The 23641-nt window shown below is 43.1% G+C and overlaps 1 protein-coding gene across 1 annotated transcript; it reads left to right on the top strand.

Annotated features, from left to right (window-relative positions):
• Positions 1 to 11987: 11987 nt before the first annotated feature.
• Positions 11988 to 23223, top strand: LOC133953805 (axin-1-like). The gene is made up of 13 exons (XM_062387908.1): positions 11988 to 12142; positions 13004 to 13697; positions 14989 to 15182; positions 15319 to 15477; positions 15977 to 16111; positions 16240 to 16336; positions 16530 to 16667; positions 17214 to 17607; positions 18024 to 18189; positions 18293 to 18469; positions 19295 to 19594; positions 19694 to 19843; positions 20026 to 23223. The coding sequence occupies exons 2-13, from the start codon at positions 13074 to 13076 to the stop codon at positions 20150 to 20152; spliced, it is 2661 nt and encodes an 886-aa protein (XP_062243892.1). The 5' UTR covers positions 11988 to 12142; positions 13004 to 13073; the 3' UTR covers positions 20153 to 23223.
• The last annotated feature ends 418 nt before the right edge of the window (positions 23224 to 23641 follow it).

The following is a 23641-nucleotide window of genomic DNA, read 5'->3' as shown; positions in this document are numbered from 1 at the left end:
CGTGTGCTTGCCTCACCTCAACAAGTCATAATGTCTGTAGCGGGAAACGACCACCAGATTGTATTGTCATTTTGTGTCTCATTATACAAGTTTAAATGTGCAGTGGTTTCAAAACCTCTTCAGACCACTTTACCTCCTGCACATGTTATTGTGTTGTAGCCTTCGTTTTTTCACATTTATTGTTCGTCAAAAGCTGAAATGTCTAATTTAGAAAATCGCTCAGACCTTTAACGTGGTGTTTGGTAAAAGCCACTGTGGAAGTGAGGGGTTTAATTCTTCCTGGCAGATCCTCTCTGACTGGATCAGAAGAGTCTGTGAACCGACAACTCCAGGTCTCTCAGCAGATGGTCCACGAGTATTAAGTCTGGGCTTTGGCTGGATCACTCAGGGACTCCGCTGGTGCTCCGTACGTCAGTCCCTGGTCTCATGCACTCATTAAGGACCTCTCTGTGTCCAACCCTTCATTCTGATTGATCCCTGCTGCTGTGAAGCACCACTAGAGTTCGATGCTGCCTCCGCCCGGCTTCATTTATCAGCCGGGTGATGAGGAGTGCTTCATGTTCCTCTCTTGGGTCCTCAGGCTCTCGTTCTTTTAAATGTTGTTTGTGGAACTCTAATCAAATTAACACGTCCCCTTTACTTAAAGTCACCGACATCCTCCTCTGTCATAATCTCCTGATCTGTGCTGCTGAGCTGGTCGACCTTCTGGCAGCTTCTTCTTCTGTCTCTGCACAACAGATCACTCACACAGGTCTTGAGTGCCCTGGACCTCATCACTTGGGTTTTGTTGTGAGTTGTGTGACCTTAAATACACAAGTGAGTTCAATCGATACCATCAACACATTCAAGGGCCACAGAAAAGAGTCTGAATACCTTTTGAAATGTGAATTTTTCATGAAAGAGTTTCAAGAAATTAAAGTGTTGATGACCTTGATGAAAAAACTGCTATTTTATTCCTTAAATTCAAAACTAAACAGAAAACAAACAAAAAAAAGGGTTCTGCATACTTTGTGAAGCCACTGTTTATTTCTTATGAATCATCGAACAGCTCCGACATGTGGGCGGTGATTTAGACGTCAAAAATATGACAATACCTGCTTCCCTATAGTCCAAATATTCCACTAATACTATATCCAATCCTTTTAATACCAAAAGTTACGTAATCTTTGATGAAATATGAAGGATTCAGACTCATAAATCCCAACAACAAACTCAGGACAGTTGCATTTCCATGTGACAACTCAACTTACGACCACTGAGAAGAGTCCAGACGTCAGACTGCTCCAAGAAACAAATTATCATATGAGCTTTGCCTAACTGTATTTTCCTGTAGAGCCATTGTGTGGTTTACAGCTTTTCTGTTGTTTTGTCTATTCTCTGCTAGGTATGAATCAGTTTGTCGCTCAGCAGATGCTCACTCCCCCCCACCCCACCTTTTTGTCAAACGCATGCACAGTAAACAGATGCACGCCAACGATATATTTATTTATTTACATCTATTGTCATCAGCGGGTGCAATGTGCACTGGGGAACATCTATTTCTTTGGGGGGGGATTGAGTGTGTGTGTGTGTGTGTGTGTGTGTGTGTGTGTGAGAGTGTGTTTATGGGTGAGTGGCAGCCAGCTGTGTGAATGGGGTTCGATAATGAGAAAATGCTTATCAACCCTCTACAGCCTGTCAGCCCGCTGCCATTAGCTGTTAGCCCGACACTCTGACAGGTAGAGAGTGGCCGAATTGATTCCAAACATTTGGGTATTTGTCCACGAAGAAAAGGAACAATCAGCGCAGGGGTTTAGTTGATTAGGATTACGGGTGGGGGGGTGGGGGGGGGGGGGGGGGTAATTCATGGAGCGAGTAAGTGGGCATTTTTAAGGGGCCTATTAATGCGGTGAAATTAGTTTTTCCTAATACCTGGGATGAAGTTGCTGCTTGAATTTAAATGACATGTTTATAAGAGGAAGGGGTGGTGGAGAGAAAGGGCCACTCAGTTTTTTTAGGGACGCCCAAGAACCAGTTGTGGAGGTTGGAAATAAAAAGAGCAAGTAAACAACACATTTATGAGCAGCTTCTCTTTCTCATTCACTCCTTCTTATCAGTGGTACAGACCTCGCTGTGGGTACTTTCCATATCACTGGACGGCTCCTGCTGCAGAGAGAGAGACGCAGTTTAGCATAATGCTAACAAGAACCTTGACAATTAGTTAGACAGCAGGGGTGGGGTGGGGAGGCACTCTGGGCCAGAGAGGCAGGAGGGCAGAGTGCGGAGCAGAGATGTGAATGGGAACCTGGGGGGAAAAAATGGAAGAACGGGGAGGTTGAATGCAGGAGGTTGAAGTGGGGACATCAGCCGAGTGACTCGACAAAGATTTGAGTAACTTCTCTTTCTTTTCTCTGAGGAACAATCAGTGGATAAAGTGGATAAAGGTCGTGTGTCACCAACAAGTCCTGATCTTAAACAGATAAACCAACAGAGAAGGAGCTCAGACTTTCACACTTCACATGTGATGTAGCTGGATAGAAAGAAATTTCTACAGGAAACATGATCATCTACAGCTCAACACTGTTGGTCACTTTGCTGGAACATCTTTAGTCATGTTTGCTAAAAGAAGACAATGTTGGTTCTTAAATACACAGAATAAAAGTTAACCCTAACCCTAATTATCTTTTGTTCTATAAAAGATGAGAGTATTGATATAACTGGATTTCAGAACTTTCACATATGGCATTAGTTATGTATTCTGCAGTGAAATAACACAATTACGGATAAAAGGGCTTATAAAATGGTAGATGTATGACATATGGATGAAAGCGTTTATTCAACAATTAATTAATTAGTTCTATCTTTTAGTGTAATTAGAATAAATTGTTATTATTATGTTATTGTAAAGAAGATTGTGCTTTTTAAACTCTTCTTTATGAGCAGAAAACGAAAATTGATAAGCAGCCAAACATTTGACTAATCTGTGGTAGTTTTATTATATCTCCTCGCTGTGTTGACACAATTTATGAGCAAAACAATGATATAAATTGGACCTTTGTTATATTGCTGTTGATAAAAATTATATTGCAATAAATGCTGATATTGTTTTATTGGCCAGTCCTACTTTGTTACACATAAGTAGATGTTGCTAATACATGTAATGATGTGAAATAAGCGAGCTAACCCAGAATGCCACTATACTCAAAACTAAAAGACCAATTTTAATAAATGCCCTTGGAACTTTTAACAGTATTCATGAAACAAAAGTAGAAAATGAAGGTATCGCAGCCTTTCTGCTGTCGGCCAGTCTGAAAACTCAAAGCCCCTTTTCTCAGTTGTGCCTCAGTACTTCAGATACCTCACTGTTCATTTACTTTTTATTGAATGAAATACATGTCAAGCTGATGATGCTCCAGAGGCCTGGCAAGTTGTGTTTTATTCTGTTTCCTGCCACATCATTACCAACGCTTCTCATTCCGTTGATAATTCGGTGTGTGTTCCAGGGGCAGAGATCCCATTGGATCGGACGACAGCTGCCGCCGAGGGCAGAGAGTGTAAACAGTGAAACGTGTGTCTGTGATTTTCAGGCAGATGACAGACAGACAGAGGGGCTCCTCAAAGAGGACATACAACCTTAACAGGATTGGAAATGGTGACGACCAGCTGTAAGAGGTACGGGGGGAGAAAAGAGCAGGGGATGAGAGTCAAAGTGGGAGAAAGGAGGGGGCGGCCGCTCAAGGAGGAGCGTTTATAGATTAGTTTGAGATGGAACTACTTGTCATTTTGCCCCCCCGAGAAAAAGTTGACTGAGAACATGTTTGTTTTTCGCTGCGAGAGGTCGGACACACGGAACAGGGCGGACGGAACGAACAGGGGAAGAAAGAAAAGCGAGCTCTGGGATGAATGAAGCCGTTGAACACATCATCAAACGCTGCACACACAGCAGGGGGCCTCGGGATACACCCGTCTTAGAGATGGCTGGTGTGGGTGTGTGTATAGTTTTGTATTGGTCTGATAAACCATCCATCTGCGGGGAGAGGAGAACAGTGGATGCAGGGAGCAGGGGGGGATGTGGGGGGGCTACAGCACTCTCTATGCTCCATATTTACACCCTTTTCAAACGCACAGACCGATGCACGGCCCTGCCCGGAGGTTCTTTGATGCTTGTCGATACCGCTGCGTGATGATGTCATACGGCACAGAGCAAAGGGAGGGGAGGCATGATCAAAGCAGAGAGGGAGGGATGAAGACGCAGGAGAGGATATCCAAGACAACAACGGGACAAAGATGGCGACTGCTTATGCCACGGGACGTCCACTGGCGTCTGGACCTCTGCGTCTCGCCGGGAGGAAGCCGGGGCCGTGCGGCAAGTGGATCCACGTCCCTTGGTCTAACAGGATGACCGACCACCATGACACACTGGGAACCACCAAGCCCACCTCTACCACCGCCGGGCTAGCAAGGTAAGCTCTCCGTCTGCCGCAGCCTCTTCCATCCGCTCGCTGTTAAACCATCCAGCCCTCAACGGCCCGATGTCTGGTTAGCATCACGCCACTCCAAGTGTTTATCGTGGGGTCGCCGTCCGTTCCAATGACACATTTTCGAAGCCATTTTCTTTCTTCTTCTTTTTTTTTTTTTCTCAGCCCTTTCATCATGGTCTTTTTTGGCCGTTAATATAGGCCTCTCTTGGCCATCAAAGGCAGCACATCAATTGCCCTGACTCCCAAGTGTATGTGTGAGGGTGAAAGAGAGAAAGGGAGCGAGGGGAGAAAAGACGAACACCGTGTATCAAAGATCAAGGCACGCTTTCATGCCTGATTTTGGCCTTGGTTTGGTTTTGCTCTCCATCATCTTTCCATCCTCCCTTTTTCTGCGATGCTCTACGGCTGCGGATTGTCTCCCGCCCCCCCCAACCCTCAGCGGTCCGAAACCCACGTTCGCTGAAAAATGAAATCGAATGCTTTTGTGGGAAAAATGAAAGCAAAGATGTTTTTTGTTTTTTTTGGTTGCGGTTTTTTTCTTTGAGAACATTCTGTAGCTCGCAGGCTACCGGGCCACAGCTCTGCCCCGATGATGACAATACGTGAAACAATATTTGAATAAGCAGCAGGAGGGCAGGCAGCTAATCCACTGTGGCTAATCCAGTATTGGTGCAGGCCATATTGGTAGCTGGAGTATTCAGCCCCATCACAATACACATCAGCAGGACGCCATGGCAGATATACTGACACTCTTACTAGAGGCATGACTGGGAAAGCCCAGCAGATGGATGGACAGGTGGATAGATGGACGCGTGATAGAGAGATAGACGGAGGGATAATTGCGTGAATGGATAAAAATAACATTGATAACGATACTTTGGCTCCTTAATTTCCGACGTTTCTTTCCTGTAACTTAATCACTTTAAGATAGAAAAGATAAACAAAAAAGCAACAGATTGTTTTATACTTCTTATGCCCTAACTGCTGAGATATAAGGTTTTAAGCATGAATCAATGGTAAAAATGAACAATATGAAAAGACGATATCTCATTCACTCTATGGAGAAATAAAGGTTTCACTGTACAATATCACTCTCAACCCTTTGTGTCGCAACTTTCCCTGTCGCCAAACAAACTACTTTCCCCCAATTAATATCCTGAAAGAGCAGAGGTCTGTTTCTCTTTCAAGAGGTATATAATGAAGATTTCACTCCCTGTGAACATCTAAATGGGTCTTTGTGCCGGGAGGCCCCCAAGAGATAAGCCTGTTTCTGACAGGCCTCCGTACAGACGCCTAAATCTGCTGTGGCAGCTGGAACAAAGGGACCCCCGAGTCGGACCAAAAGCTCCCTCTCAGCCGTCTGCGGGGGCTGCCTCAATTTAAGAATGAACCATCCACAGTCATCTTCCCTGGATAGGGTTGTTTTCTCACTTGACAGTGGTTAACGAGTAAAGCATGAGCCTCTTTGTCTGTTACTGAGATGCTGCAGACAGCCCAGAGTGGCTCGGGTCACCTGCTCCTAATGGAAGAAGCCTCGTAGATCAATGACGCTGCAATCAACCGGCACCAGTTGATCTGTGATCAGTGGAATAACCTGTGATGTTCCACAGCACATACATGTTAGCTACGGCTGCTGTCACCGCTAATGTGAGACAAGGCACACAAAGTTAAACAAAAGACCAAGCGTGAACAATAGAGCGATGAATATGGATGAAGTCGTCCTTGTCTTCCTTTGTAATATCTTATTATAGAATTGATACATATTTTGGTAAAGTAGACATTCTTTAAATAATTTGATTCGTAAATGTGTAATATGCTTTAAAAAAATGGTTGATGGATCTTTTTAGTTATTCCTGTAATTTACACTCTTGAGTGATCAAAGTGTTTAATGAGATAAATGAGAATCAATTAAAAATCTAATATTGATATAAAGCAGGGACACGTCCCAGTGTTTGTAACGTTTCACAGAAAAAGGTGAAATAAGCAGATGAGCAGATAATTCAGTCAATAATGGACGAGTTTCATTTACCTGCTTCAGTTTCAGGGTGTTTCCTCGCTCATTGTCTAACTGGGACCGAAAGGAGCCATCATTAATGTTATTAGTCATTTTTCTTATCTCATAACTTCTGTATAACACGGTTATAAATTATGATTGACATCATTCTTACTATTATCACTCTATAGATATTATATATGTATATTATCTCACAGTGAAGCCATATAGATTTTTTCAATCTTAAAATCAACAAATCTTAGTGGAGACTCAAAATTAAAATATACTTTTTGTAATATAAATTTGGTAGATTCCCCTCGGGCTGCAGTAGAATCAGTTTCTCTCTGTGTTCATTCAGCAACAGCATCAAATCAAATGGGTCCATTGCTCTGCACTTTTTTCTAATTCCTGCAAAACTGATGACATTTACATTTCCATGGTAAACATTATACTTCATGAACATTGCCACTGTGAGTGTGTTGACATTAGCATTGAGCTCAATGAGCTGCTAGCATGGCTGCAGACTCTCAGCCTGGTTTGAATGGCAATGCTGCTCATTAAAGATTTTCAGATTTAGCTTCAAATTACTGGAATGAAAGTGATTAAATCAAAAAATATGTATTTTTAAATCAACCTCTTTTTTAATACACTCTCATGGACACTCACTAAAAACACTATAGATACACTTGTATGATTGTGCAACATGTTATATAAATGTATCAAAAGGTTGGATAAATAGATAGATAGATAGATAGATGATAGATGATAGATGATAGATGATAGATGGATGATAGATGATAGATGGATGGATGGATGGATGGATGGACGGAGAGATAGATAGATAGATAGATAGATAGATAGATAGATAGATAGATAGATAGATAGATAGATAGATAGATAGATAGATAGATAGATAGATAGATAGATAGATAGATAGATGGATGGACATATGGACCTATGGATGGTCGGCTGGACAGACAGATACCCAGTAGATAGATAGATATAGGAAGAGGCAGCATGAGGAGAGGGCCAGGTGTATCACTGCCTCCCCCCAGTGTGATGACCTTTCCTCAGTTAAGAGCTCAGACCTTCTCCCTAACACACACACATACACGCACGCACGCACAAACACACACACACATACAAACACACACACACACTCACACACACACTCACACACGCACACACGTTCATTATAGATTCATAAGTACCAACATGCTCCCAACCCCTCCTCACCAAGACATCATAAAGGTCAAGTTCATCTTCCTCAGTATTCTCTCTTTGTCTCACCTCCCTCTCTCCTCATTGTCTCCGGGGGCTCTGAGGCAGCCATAACAGCAGCAGCCTGTTGCAGCATGTGTGTGCGTGTGTGTGTTCGTGTGAATACTTGTGTGTGTATGTGTATGTGTGTGTGTGTGTCTGCATGTGTGTTGACTGTTGACAAAGCAAATCAAAGTGGTATGAATACATTTCCATAATGAAGCGTGTTTACCTTGGCTGTAAGGTCTGCCAATCACACACAGCAATTTATCACCATTCCCTCAACCCACTGCCGCACACACACACACACAAACACACACACACACACGCACACATCAACACTGCTCGGTGAAAGGCTTCTCTCACAAAACCAGTGCTCACTGCCTGTGGGTTCGAGGACATTTCAAAGGTGATAAAGGTTTACGCTTTAATTAAACAAACTAAAGGTGAATATTTGTATAATTACTCTGCTTTAAATTATGTTTTCTAGGATTTAATTTGACCAAAAGTCTTTACTCGTACAATATCAATATATAACAGTGGGGGGGACTACTATGAAACAAACAATTATTTATTGTATTATTATTTATTATTGTCTTTTTTTTTTCCTTGAGAAGACAAACTTTAAGCTTTATAGGGACATTTTAAGGAACAGAATCCAAGTCTTTTTTGTTTTGATATCATGTATTAAAAGAAAGATGACTGGGAGTGTACATGGAGTGGCTGTTGGTCATGAGGGAGAGCGGGTCATCCACTAAACAGAGGTTTGAGGGTTCGATCCCTGGCTTCACCTCTCTGCTTCATAAACTGTCTTTTGGCTCCTGCCTGAGCCAAGAGTGTGGGATGGAAGAATCGCAGCATAAAAATGTGTGGGTGAAGCACTTTAAGTGATCGATACGACTAAAATAAGATCCATCACTACAGTCCATTTACCACAGCTGATCAATATCAGAACACATTTGGACTTTATTATTGCCTGAAATCAATAAAATAAAAATAGCTGCTGTAACAACACAGATGTGCAATCAAAAATAAAACAGTTTTCATTTGGCTCATCTCTTCATGCTTTTTATTATTAACATTTTGGTTATGATTGTTGTTGTTATTATTGTCCAGGTTCAAATGATCATGGAGGAACAGTCCATCCAGATGAGGACAGAGCTGAGGAAGGAAATGAGGACGGAGCTGAGGACTGAGCTGAGGAGGAAGATGAGGACAGAGCTGAGGACAGAGCTGAGTACAGAGATGATGAGGAAGATGAGGACGGAGATGAGGACAGATGTCTCGACCTCATCTGAGCCTCCTGACCCTGGTCCCCCCCCACAGGACAGCCAACCTCAACCACTCACTGGGGGATTGGTTGGTAAACTCAACTCCTGCTCATCACACTGGAGCCGTTCGATTCAGAGGTTTTGTGAAGTTAAAAGTTTGAAAAGCAACTTTACACCAGATCACTATTCTTGATCTCAACTCGAGACAATTCCTTCACCGAAGACTTCAAATGATGAAATAACTCATCCGAGGTCGACACAGTGAACTTTCACACTGATTCAGGGTGACAGTGAAAACATTTAGATGTAGTTCGTTGTCAAAGTCTTGAGCTGTGACTCTCAGTTTCATGAGATCCTTATCTGCACTGAACAGAAGTCATTGGGATTGAACAAGAGCTGAAGAGATTTCAGCTATTCAACTATTTTGATAGTTAATTAGACGTTCATGTCCATTTTCGGCAAACCATGGTTTGCGAGGATTATGTACTGACAATTATATAAATTTGAAGAACTAGCCATTATAAGTTAATTTTTCATTTTTTTCCCGATATTTTAAAGAACAAGCAGCAAATAGATTGATAAAAAAATGAAATCAGCTAATTTATCAATAATAAAAATATTTGTTAGCTGCAGTCCTAAATGTATAAAGAGGTAGATTTACTTGAATTCTAGCTAATATCATAGCTATGTCACGTAAATATATATATGTATACCTGAATGTTTTTATTTGTTTATTGATAAATAATGAGAGAGATTTCCAGTCTCAACATGTCAGCCTCACCAGGAGGTGCATTTAGCAGGTTAGCTGTAAAGTGATGACATTCCCTGACAACTGAGCATTTTCCATCTGCTGATGAAGGAACAACTCCAGAACAGCAACCACACTGTTACTGGAGGATTTTACCAAAAAGGAAGCATGTGGAGGACATTTCACGTGATCATTACACAATATGTGATTTTTAATGGATGTAAAAATGTAAATCACCACATGTGAGGAGACATAATGTGAGTGTAATGATGTCGTTGATGTGTGAAAATGTCTCTATTGGTTGTGTTGAGAGAAATGAAAGGTCTAATCTCTTTTTCTCTCTCTCTCTCTCTCTCTCTCTCTCTCTCTCTCTCTCTCTCTCTCTCTCTCTCACACACACACACACACACCCAGCAGCCCGGTGCTCCTGCTGACTGACAGCCCGGTGAAGGGGAGTGACAGGCGGGATGCTCAGGTGTCGGTGGCGGTGCGCTCCCTCGGCTCTCTCGGTCCTGTCGGTCCCTGCTCCGGTGGACATGATCTCCGGTCTCTGAACACCAGTTCCCGGGTAACAGATCCGAGGTGAGTCGACTCTTTATTCATTTATGTTTTGCTGTAGTGTTTATTTCTCACCAGATCTCGTGGTGTGAGCAAAGTGAGCTGGAATTGCTCATGTCTCTTTTATTCTTTATGTGAATTTAAATTTAAATGCATCATGTTTTTACATACATCGTTATGTGAATATACAGAACTGACAGTTTTCATAAATCAAATATTTACTGTTATTATATTAAAAAGGACATTCCAGTTAATTTTAACTGTCATTGTGTAATGCGTCGTTGCGTCGCTAGGGGCACTGTTGGGCGTATTTTCGCTAGCATGTTATAGAACTGCGACTAATAGAACAGATATGATGCCTAAACCGTCTAATGTCCACTTCTTTAAAATGCATTACCAATGGTAGAAAGTCACGAATTACATTAACTTTGTGCTGTAGATAGAAAATAAATGGGATTTACTTAAGAAGGTTCATTTTATGCTACTTTTTAATTTTGCTCCACTATGATCTACGTGTTACTCCAGGACATTCGTCTGACAAAAACTTACTGGTTGCTTTTATATCATAATTTCACGTACACAACACACCATTCATGCTGTTACAGGTTAAATTATAAATAATCCTACTGTATATGTGGTTCATATCAGCTTCACCTATACGATAATGCATCAGATCAGTGATAATAATCCAATATTATGATGAAACACTATCAGATATCGGTGTGTCGGCTGTGGTTTTTTGGCTTGTGATACCTGAAGTATTGGCTGTACTTCTCATTTAAGCAAGACTTCCTCGTAACTCTATAAATTATCGAAGTAAACGATACAAATAGGCCGGCCTCCTCCACCAGTGTGAACTATATATGGTAACGTTGATAACTTAAATACAGACACTTAAATGCTTCTTAGGAGAGGACAACAGCACATTTACAAATGATAAAGATAATTAGTTCATTATTGCATCTCTTGGAATTGCTATTATCACAGATTTTCCAATGACACTGTGGATATAGTTTTGAGCTTATTAAGCTGCGCTAATGAAAAGTAACTGAATATAATACGCCTGCAAAGATGTGTACTTTGCTTTCATGCTTAAAGTACCACTTTCTCAAAATAATCATTTACTTTACTTTTAATTAAAGGATCAGTGTGTAGAATCTAGTGACACCTAGTGGTGAAGTGTCAGGAAGCAGCTGAATACCCCTCACCTCACTCTACATTCTAAACATGGAAGGGAACCTGGGGCAGCCTTCAGTTGTAAGAAAAAGTTTGTCCAGTCTGGGCTACTGTTAAAGAAACATGGCGGCCTCCGTAGAGAGGACCCACTTCAGATGTAAATATAAAGTATTTAGATATAAAGGGCTCATTCTAGGATATAGAAAACAACAATTCGTATGATTTAAATGAAAAACACAGTAGTGAAACGTCAGGAGGATTATTTTCACTAAGATCCATTTCATCTAAATGTTCCTCACTGAACTTTTATTTTAATGCATGTCAAACAGTGTTAGTACATCGTCGCATTGCTGATTGAACTTCCTCATCATAATAATAATATAATACTAATAACAATGTAAGAACACTTCCTCCACCTCTGGCCAGCGTGCGTGCCTCTTCTATCAGCCACAGATCTACAAACGTGCTACAGGCTACACGGCGTTTGCGCGCACGCACGTATTCTCCAGCTCCGTATTATTGAAAGCAGCCACCATGGGGAGTTAAGGGCAAGACGACGGGTTCTTTTCGTTAATATTTAATATCGGAAATCCATCCTTATGCTGCGCCCCGGAGCCCCCAGTTCGCACCAAGATCCCCGATGCAGCGGATCGCGGGGACCGGGCTTTCAGAGACGGTAGGTCGGACACTTTTGGTGGAAAACACGGGACGTGAACGCACCGAGCTAAGCTAGCCAGCTAGCAGGCTAACCCCCCCAAAAAAAACTAGCTGGCACCGCAGCGCAGTGGAAAACGTGCCCCGGCTCTCGCTCGCCTCGCTCGGGGGCCGAATCGTCCGGTTCGCCGGAGCGAGCCGGGTCTCAAAGTTCGGCCTCGGCCCCCCCTCGGTCCGAGGCGGCTCCACCCGGGGGGACGTGTTCAAAGTGCGGCTGCGGGGAAGTGTTTTGCACGCAGGGCCCGTCTTGTGTGGTTGTGGAGTTTGTTTCTGTTCCCATCCCCCCACCGTCTTTGCAGGCCAAGATGAATGAGATTCTCACGTTAAAGCGCTGGCACCGGGCTGCACGGGCCAGCTAGCTGTCTTAGCTTCTTCACCTCGGTTCCTTTTATTCACCAGCTCGTGTGTGAACTGGTGGAACTGTGAGCTTTGTTTTGACCCCTGGGTGCTGCTCCACCGGCGACAGAAACTTAGTGGTGAACTTGAGCTTGGCGACAGTTGTTGTTGTTGTTGTTGTTTTTGTCTTAGTTGGCATTTGCAACTCAGAATAAAGTTATGGAAATGTGTTGATTTGCAGGGCTTAAATGCTAAGCTAGCACTAGCATTATAGGCTGTTTTGTGGTCAGATTAACAGATTAGTTTGCATCTGTCTGTTGTGCTCATCGTCCCATTGTTTTGCTGAGTGATATAATATGTATGCATGTATGTGTGTGTGTGTGTGTGTTTGCATTAGTGATCTGACACAGTGTGTGGGTTTTGATCATCTCAGTAGTATTGTGTGTTTCCTCTGTGTCTCTAACCACATCTCTCGTTCCTGTCACAGGGTGAATCGTTTGCCAGCGGAATCATTGCCAGAGGCGAAGATCTGACCTCTGCCTTGTGCAACCAGAGACATGAGTGTTGTCAGAGAATTACATGGGATTGGGTACAGGGGTGGTGGGGGGGTCGTAACCTCTCTGCGCGGCCCTTCCCACTTCACCGAGGATGCGCCGAGACCCCCTGTTCCTGGCGAGGAGGGGTCTGATGTGGACCCTCCGGTCCAACACTCAACCAACACTCGTCCCAACACCCTCTCCCAAACCCTCGGTTATTCCCCCTCATCCTTGTTATCTAAAATGGGGGATCCATCGAGTTACACGCCCTCCTCATCGTCAGCGACTCCGCGTCGCCCGGACCTGGACTTGGGGTATGAACCTGAGGGCTCGGCTTCACCCACTCCACCTTACCTGAAGTGGGCCGAGTCGCTTCACTCTCTCCTGGACGACCAGGAAGGCATCCAGCTGTTCCGAAACTTCCTGTGCCAGGAAGGGTGTGCGGACCTCCTGGACTTCTGGTTCGCCTGCTCAGGGTTCAGGAAGACCAGCCAGGAGAAGAGGGCAAAGCTGGCCAAGGCCATCTACAGGAAGTACATTGTGGACGGAAGTGGGATTGTCTCCCGGCAGATCAAAGCACCCACCAAGAGCTTCATCAGAGACTGCGTGGGAAAGCCGCATCCAGACCCGGCCATGTTTGAACAGGTATTTAAGACGCTGATTTCATGTCTGTAAAGGTTTCGGGATAAGAGCAGTGCATGTTGGATTGCACAGACCATTTCTCACAGGCTGTAATCGAATTGTTCGGCGTTCTTAAAAAAAATGGTACGGTTCAGGCCCGGCTACGTGTCTGAGGATTCAGAGCAAAGTGGTTTGTGTTGACATCTGCGATTGAGCAGCTTAACGGCCATGTCTGCTTCCATCTCAACGTGTGTATTCAGACGCTGACCAGGCTGTAATTTGTGGGGGAAATTTGTTGGAAGAACGTCCCGAGGTTAATTTAATTTGTAGTACAGCGATTATGACTGTGTATTTATTATTTACACAGAACATTAATCACACCACTGAGTTGAGGTTTAATCCTATTTGCAGTCAAATATAAATGGCTGTTCAGCACTTACTGCCGCCCCGAGGCTTGTGACAGACCTGCTGGTAACTCAGTGCTGCTCAACTGAAGAGATTCATTCAGTGGGTGGGTACTATGCCCCAGGAACTACAACTGAACCAGGGTGGCTACAATCAAAATGCAATTCTAGCCTCTATTGTTGGCTGTAAATGGCACAGGTTTGTGTTTTATTGTTTTAGTTTCATGTTGACCACACAACCCACCTGTTATCGCTTGCGGCCCGGAGTGCTTTGATTCTTTATTTTCATTGCTCCACTTTGATGTTGATGCAATAAATCCGGGGCATATGAAGTATGATACTGCCTTTAGGGGGATCAAAGGGTGTCCAACTGTTGAGCCTTAAACTTTACCACTAAACAACTTTACTACTCGGCATTAGATTGCATAATAACCTCAATTAACCAATGTATGCTAGTTTTTAGTTTTAGCCATGTTTCTAAAATGACAATACATTACTTTTCTTTACCTCTTTTTTTAAAACATCAGTTCACAAGTGACTGATCCAACATGCCCTCAAACTTAGAGATACCACGGTTTGTGAAGCCACCTTGAGTAATGCATGTTCACCCTTTCTGATTGAATGCGGGTGTGGGTTTAACACTCTTCTCTTACTCCATATTTACTGGGTATTAAACCAGGGTGGTACTGTTTTACCATAGTTCATCGTGTTGGCCTGATATAAGAATCAATTTGCTGTTGTGATAATCGTGGTCTGTGTTTACACTTGCATAGTAAAGCTTAGCTATGAGTTCAAAACAAGGCCAGAGCAAAATTAAGTTAAATTGTATGAAATGATTCTGGAACTGAAGCAACATTTAGCTTCGTTCCAACTGTGAGTCCAACTGTGTGACCCCTGTTTGTTTGCTCCAGGCCCAGACAGAGATCCAGGCCATGATGGAGGAGAACACCTACCCTTTGTTCCTCAAGTCGGATCTGTATCTGGAGTACACGCGGACTGGAGGAGAGAGCCCCAAACCGAACCCCAGTGACCAGAGCCCGTCGTCGGGGCCAGCCAAGACTGTGCCCGGGTACTTACCCACACTGGCTGAGGATGAGGAGTGGAGGTGAGACGATCCCGAGACTTATTGTCACACCCTCTATGTCAAATACAGACTTGCACAGACGTTTTTTTGACTCGCTGAGCTGTCGCATTCTCACAACTCGTATACTAATTGCTAATAATGCTTCTGATGATCTCAGGTGTGGGGGAGGAGGAGCGAGAGAAGAGGAAGAAGAGAACGACGAGGAGGATTGTGAAGACACACCAGCTGGGAGGCTGACTCAGAGCCTGCTGATGCAGACAACACCACAGAGAGTCTTGGCCAGCAGCAGGAGGAGGCAGGACAGCAGGGAGTGCAGGTGTGTGTGTTTGTCAGTCAAGGTTCTTGCACTCATAAAAAAGGCATGATGTCTAACACTTTATAACGCATCAAATTGTGTGATATTGAAATGTTTTTTAATGGAACATTTCCATGGTCGTTAAGCCAACGCTGGGAGTGAAACCAATATTATTTCTTTTAATTTTTAATACCATATCTTGTGCAGACCAATGGAATTCACCCATTTGATAAATTGTGGTGCAAATATTCGTAAAAATTATTATCCATTGCTTTTAAATTATTGGGCTTTTTGACTATACATGAATACATGCATACTTTCTTATCAGCTTGACAAACAGTTAGCATTTGGCCTTTATTTGTGTTTGAGTAGCCAATTATGTCCTAAGACATGTTCTGGTCATACACTTTTTTGTAAAATGTCATGTAAAGAGGCTCTCACTGTGCAGACCCTTGCGTTTGTGTGAATCTGTGCGTACATGTGCCAACGTTTTAATTATGAGCTCTTGAAACCTCCTCAGACCGTGGAGGGAGCCGGTGAACCCATACTACGCCAACATGGGCTACGCTCGCGCTCCAGCCACCAGTGCCAACGACAGTGAGCAGCAGAGCATGTCGAGCGATGCGGACACACTGTCGCTCCCCGACAGCAGCGTGTGAGTAGACACAGATGTACCCAGAATCCCTGCACATGTTCATTCACTCCTCCTTTGATGAAATCACTGGTAATAAATGAGCTGTTACGATCTGTGTTTGATGGTTGTTCCTCTGTGTCTGTGTGCAGAAATGATATTCCTCCATACCGATATCGGAAGCAGCATCGTAAAGAGATGCATGAAAGTGCCAAAGCCAATGGACGTGTGCCCCTACCTCATATACCTGTGAGTTGAACAGAAAAGAATCATTAGTATGAGGGGAGGTTGTCATATAACTGTGGCATATCGATTTTTTTAAAATAAGGACATCTCTTTCACGTGTTTTCCTTCACAATTCCTTATCGTGAATTGAAATCTTAGCTGCGGATTTGTATAGGAATTCACGGTTTCTGATTTTTGTTCACTTGTCCATATGCAGCGCACGTATCGAATGCCAAAGGACATCCACGTAGAGCCGGAGAGGTTTGCAGCGCAGCTCATCAGCAGGCTGGAGACGGTTCTCAGAGAGAGAGAGGCTCAGGAACGACTCGAAGAGAGGCTGAAGAGAGTACGACTGGTGAGTGTACGACTGCGTGGGTGCTTCTCCCGATTCGAGGGGATTTTGATACTGTGAGATTATCTGCAATTCATCCCACAGCGTTAATATTGTTTACTCATAAATTATGAGTAAAATTCACATTAAATATCTTTTTTTTTTTCATGAATGAATATGGCAATCTATCCAAAAAACGTATTAAAACATGTGTGGACGCTGTCGCACATTTGCATTGCTGCTAGTGTGAATATATTTGCATGTTTATTCGCCATATCCCTGTTGTGTAAAAGCTTAGTGATTTCTAATCCAGGTACAGCCCTAATTATAAAATCTGAATAAAGTAGACGGGCGCTCGAAGCAGATACCTGTCCCGAGGCTCGTGCCCTTTCTCGGGAGTATCCAGGAATGTCTTCTACATCGAGTGTGTGAAATTTGGTGAAGCTTGATTGAATTTAAGGGAGCTGTTGGTCCCTGGGCACATCAATGGTTGGTTATAACTGGTTTTACTGCCTCATTTTGTGTTAATATCCAGTTAGAAATGAAAGATTTGTCTAATTTTGCCAACAGGAAGAAGAGGGTGACGATGCTGACATCTCCGTGACAACCTCCATGTCTTCTCATAGCATACCACTCCCTCTCCCCTCGTCGTTCGCCCCTCTCTACGGAGCTCGTTACTCAGAGACCACTGCGAACACGGCAACAGCCGCCACTTATGGCGGCCTGGTGGCCATGGAGGATTCCCACGACGACGACCCGGAGTCCATCTTGGACGACCATGTGTCGCGTGTGATGAAAACACCGGGCTGCCAGTCGCCGGGGGCAACCAACAGCACCTTAGGAGGAGGGGGGGGTCGACACTCTCCTCCCAAATCATCACGCTCACCTGATGGAGGCACCGGACCGCCCCACTTCCCCCCACACCGAGGGCCAGTTCACAGTCTTCCTGTTGCCGGGGTCAAAGGTAAGAGTGTGTGGGGGGGCGGGGGGGTTATTATCTGTTATTAACTGTACAGAATAACCAGAGTTATCAGCACTGTTGGACAAATTACTGTACTCAGTATTGAGGTTCAAGGAAAGAAGAACAACTTTGTTTCTTGACTCCTTTTCTTGTCAGATATAACGCATGATAATCTGTGATATTTTCAGTATTAACAGTATATAGAAGTTCATTTCCCACAACAACACATGGGCTCTTCAGTTTTTGGCAAATGTTACTGAAACAGAAAGGAAATATCTATTTACAGCAGAGTGTATGTATTCATTTTTAGCTGCTGTTCAAGTTTGGCTTTTCAAGTTTAACCAACACCAGTGTGTGCTACAAGTGAAGGTGCAGCAGCATGTTCACACTAACGGTTCTCACCCCGATCTCCCTGTCAGGTGTGCATCACCACAAGCCGCAGTACCACCACCGAGGGCAGGAGGAGACGGGCTCAAGGTCTCAGCCCAACACGTGGAACGGAGACCCGGCCGGTCAGTATGCAGGAAGAAGTCGGAACTACGCCGACGGGGCCGGATCCAGCACGCTCGACGCGATGGGTAACGGGTAAGCTGCTCTGACTGCATGTGCTGATTTTAAATCTACAACAAACTGTCTTTTACTCAGCGTTTTTCTGACTGTGTGCGTTTTTACCTGGTTCGATCTGCAGTAGCAACAGGAGCACGCTATCACGGCGAGGGTGTAAGAAGGCTTCAGAGACATCGGGCAAAGTGGAAGAGAGTATGCGGGGTCAGGAGACACAGGTGCAGCACGAGGATCTGGAGAGAAACCAGAAGATCCTGCAGTGGATGATGGAAGGAGACAGACAAAGGAAGACCACCCATGGGTGAGTCCTTCACTGCTACTTGTATTAATCAGGACTTGTGTATGAATTGCTTTAAAATTAATGTTTCGTATTTTACTGATAAAATATTGATACAGGCTTCACCAGATCAGTAAACGCTGACGTTTGAAATATGATGCAACCAAACCAAATTTAGTTAAATTTACAAAACTGACTTGTTATCACCTTTTAAAGTTGATAAAGCACTAAATGACAAGTTGAATAACATTACCATTCATTTAGAGTGCTTATTGTGTCCATCTGATAAAGATGAGGTCCAGTAACACACTAGCTTAACGAGATGTTCTCTGTTATTCAAATGGCAAAAACTGCGACACAACAAAGGCAACACACAGAAAAGGTTTGATAGAACATGGGGACCTGCTTTGGCCCAGTGCAATATATCTCTAACTCCACAACAACTCTGACCTACCTGGCTACGATTTAGTATATTGCTTTGTTCACTTATTCGTTTTACCTGGTCCTATCTTTTAGATAGGGCTATTGTGAGAACATTCCTGAAAGACCATATATGTAATTGAGTAATCTGCCTGGCAGCTTGTTTTTATTTTGTTGTTTGTTTTTGGTGTGTGTTTTTACCTTATGTTTTGTTTTTGTTTGTGAATTTGTTTTATGTCTTGTCGACACTTTGTTATGTATCTGAAAATTGTAAATAACGTATAAAAGAAAAAAAAGATGAGGTCCAGTATTAACTTTGCTTTTAGCTCTGTTTTGGTCTCAACTCTTGATGAAAATATCTGCATATCTTTATATTTTGAATCCAATCCTTTGACATTCATCCTCATCCCCCCTCTCTTGTTTTACCAGTGGCAGCACCAGCAGCTCCAGGAGGACGGGACCCAGCAGCGAGTCACCGCGTCCCACCTCTGTGGAACGACCCGGAGCGGTCCACCCCTGGGTCTCTGCCCAGCTGCGAAACAACCCCTCTTCGGTGTCCACCGCCATCCCCGGCCCATCGTCCGCCCAGGTCCAGCCCTCGCACCCGTTCATCCAGGACCCAGCTATGCCCCCCAACCCGGCTCCCAACCCCCTCACCCAGCTGGAGGAGGCTAGGAGGAGACTGGAGGAGGAGAGGAGGAGGAACGCACTACAGCAGGCCAAGCAGAGGTAAGAAAAATCCAATTTACCTCAGTGGCCATTAGCCTGTGTGTGTCTTTTTGTGTTTGTGGTCTTATTTGAGTGTATTGACATGTTGTTCTCTTTCAGGCACAAGTCTGGTAAGCGCCAGGTGTGTGAGAACATAACGGTCGCCTACTACTTCTGTGGAGAGCCGATCCCATACAGAACATCAGTCAAAGGCCGTGTGGTGACTTTAGGCCAGTTCAAGGAGCTGCTTACCAAAAAGGGCCACTACAGGTAAGAGCATCTGATGCACTCTTTTGAAAACTGTGTGTGTGTGTGTGGTTTCAGAATCATAACGGCTCTCATATAATTATAGATAAAAGATCATATTTAATTGCAGCAATTGAATTAAGAAGCTGTTTTATTGTTTGCAAACTATGTTGAGAACTAATGACCCGTCTGTTTTTCATCTGCAGGTTTTACTTTAAGAAAGTGAGCGACGAGTTTGACTGTGGTGTGGTGTTTGAGGAGGTCCGCGACGATGACGCCATCCTGCCGATCTTCGAGGAGAAGATCATCGGGAAGGTGGAGAAGGTCGACTGAAATTTTGGGAACAGGAAGACAAAACAGAATTGCGACAAGTTGAATCATTTGAAAACGAGGAGATTGGACGAGAAACACGCGGGTGGGAAATTGGAAACGGAAGAAAGAAAGTAGGAAAAGATGGAGCTGGAGCGATGTGTGAACAAGAGGGAGGTGCGCTGCATGGTAGAAACTCAAGTATTAAGGAGGTGGTTATTTTTTATGGAATATCTGGATTTCTGCGACAGCGCCCGGATCAAACCCACATCAAGCAAAGAAGCGTGGCCAGATGAAACCGGAGCGGAGGCAAAGGATTGTAAATTATTTCACCCGTCCTGTCTCCACTGTGGATATCGGAGAAGGGCTGTTAAAATCTGATGTCTGACCAGTCTTCCACTGCGATGGATGGAAGAGGGTGCGAGGACTGCTGGAAGGAGAGGGGCTGAAGTAGTCCTCCACCTTTTGCTCGGGGGGAGGGGGGGGGGAGTCTGTCCTCCGCAGACCATTACGATGCTGCTACATTACCATGGAACTCTTCAATCGGTGCTCGGGACAGTCAAGAGAGCGGTTTTGTTCCTCTGTGGAGTCGCGCTGCCTTTTGCTGTCTCTGTTCCTCGTCAGCTGGTGACAAGGGGGAGAGGACAGGGGGGGGGGGGGCGCCTGTGTCTCCTCTCATTGACTTCATAGCCTCAAACACAGAGAAACTCTCTCACCCTTGATTCCTAGATGTCATGTAGTGATCTCTCACATCAGACATGTTCAGACAACAGTTCTCTACATAACTTGTTTACCAAAGCTACATATTTTTGATAAGACAAGTATCCTAGCTACTTGTTTCTCATTTTATTTGAATTGTGTATGTACAAGGCAGGTACTATTACTTACTAATGCAGCCTAATTTCGTCATATCTCAACTTAATTTTGTATTATTGTGTATGTTTTGAAACCTAGATCATTAGTCATTTCAGGGCAGCCATTTTGTTCCTTCTTTCCTCTCAACCACACCTCAGTTCCGTACAGTTTACCTCTTTGCGTGTGCAGTTTTGTTCTCCTGAGCGAAAGATCTTAAACATAGGATTTTTTTTTTTTTTTTTTTTTTTTTTTTTATAAATCCCACACCCATCGACTTGTGCACACTGCAAGTTGACAACTTTGACCACATTATCTGTCTTTTTAAAACAGGTCCCACTGTCCCCTCATGTATCGTGTATCTTCTCTGCTATATGGAGAGCCTGTGTGTGTGTAACTCAGTCTAGGTGCCTGCCTGCCTGCCTGCCTGGCCAGTGCCATTACTATCTAGAGCTCTTCTTCAGAAGCGTGTGGGTGAGTGTGGAAAGCCCGTGTGGGTCGTGTATGTCTGACCTTAGCCAAAGAGCATATCGTACGTCCCAGTATGCCTACGCGCGTGTGTCCGTGCAGTCCAAGTGTAGGGGTTTCAAATATTTTTATTTTTTTTTAATCCCTTCTCCCTCTTTTGCAAATTCCCAAACGTCAATTATTGCAGGTTAACTTTGAGTTTGAAATCTGAAGCTTATCTTAAAAGATTAGACAATTTGGGAAAAGTGCTTATTTGCTTTTGTGTTGAGAGTTAGGTGAGAAAATTGACTCTGCGTTGACGTCTGTATCGCAGCGGTGAAGCCTACGGCATGGAGTTGAATAGCTTTTGTATGTGTTACACAAACAAGGGCTCTCAGATATTGATTATTGATTTATTCTTATTTATATTTTCTTGATTAATCAATTGGTCTATATAATGTCACCACTCACACTTCCCTAAAGCCTGTTTGACCAGCAGATCAAAATGTAAAGATATTTAATTTTATATCACCCAAGAGAAAAGAAGCAGTAACATCTCATAATTAAGTAACTGTAGCTAGAGAGTGTTGGACATCTTTCCTTTAAATTATTTATATAAATTCAGCCCTAAAGCAAACTGGATATAACGTGATAATTGGTGAGCTTTAAAGGTGCTGGTAGGTCCTGTTGTTTCCCCCTGTTTCCAGTCTTTATGCTAAGCTAACTGGCTATTGCTGCATATTCATATTCTATGTACAGACATTAGATTGATGTAGGATTTTCTTATTTTACTCTCATTAAGAAAGTACAAAAGCAAATTTCAAGGAAAAAATAAAGTAATTCTTCCCAACAGCAGTTGTGCCTCCTGCCCAGAACGTCATTGGCCAGAGTGCGTAATTCACCAGCTATGTAAAGTGAATGTAATGTGACTTTTTACAGACTTCAACCTGTTCATATGAAAACAAAACATCCCTTATTTGCAATATCATCATGCCGGAGTTGCCCTTCAGTATTGATCATCTATGCTGGTAGATAACTGAATGTGTACCTACAGAAAGTCTTGCAAGAATGTCAAATACAATTTGTCCTGGGTTTCTGCCCAGTAAGGGAAACATAGGATTGTAAAACGTTTTTGTCCTCACTTCAACACATTTTGCCTTCAATATGAAATTTTAAATTTAGATTATGTATTTGTTTATTAAAAAAAAATTATGTAATTTTAATAATCACCGAGCATGTTCTTTATAAGGAATGTTTTCCTGATGAGTTGAATTATCTGTTTTGTTCTAATGTTTATGTGCAAACTGCTACGGCCCCTCTGACACATTTTATCTGTTGTGTTAGAACAAACACCCAGGGACAGTTAATGAAGTGACAACATTTGTTCAGAGTTGTTTCTTGTGATTATGATTTGACGGACAAAGCAAACAAAACAGTGTCTGTTGCCTCGTCGATTTGTGTGAAACACAGTGCCTTTATCATGATATCTTTCAAAATGATGTTTATTGAACCAATCCTTGCTTTTAATGTAAGTTCTTATCTTCAGTCAGTCCCGTTATCTTTTTTTTTTGTTAGCCGCAGTCATGCTTGCTCACTTCTGTTCTGATAGACTCTCTGCTGTAAATATGTACATTATCATTTCATATGTTTCTTCAGACCTGCACCACATGGTGTTTGTCCATGGTGTTTCTGTTTTTCAAAGGTAAACACCAAGATGTCACTGTGCTGGTTCCACTTGTACATTTCTTTTAAAAAGGTACTTCATAATAAAGATGTTGAATAAACATTTGCATTTATTTTTCTGCTTGTGATTTCAGTATCCACCCACGTCTGTTTATTTTTTCCGACATTTCTTACTCTTACACACAACACACACCTTTTTGAACACATGTTAACAATAATGTATTTTTCACATTCATTTTTACCTTGTGTTTGATAAGTACACAAAGGTGTATATTGTAAGATAAGTTCTTTGATCCGTGCACTTACATTGTTGCATGTATGCATGTAATGAAAGGAGCTTTGATCCCAGTCTTCCCCATCTGCATGCCAACTGTAGAAAACGTGCTTCTTCAAATTCAAAATAACTTTATTTGCTCCTGGAGGTTAATTCTAAGGCACATATAGAGCATGATGAGACAAGTAAAAACAAGAAAACAACAATGACATCAGTGCAACATCCACAGACAGATACAACTCAGTGCAGTGTCCTAA

Source organism: Platichthys flesus, chromosome 5 (assembly GCF_949316205.1).
Source record: "Platichthys flesus chromosome 5, fPlaFle2.1, whole genome shotgun sequence".
NCBI lineage: Eukaryota > Metazoa > Chordata > Actinopteri > Pleuronectiformes > Pleuronectidae > Platichthys > Platichthys flesus.
The sequence above is the reverse complement of the archived record's forward strand: the minus strand, read 5'-3'. Positions and strand labels throughout refer to the sequence as shown.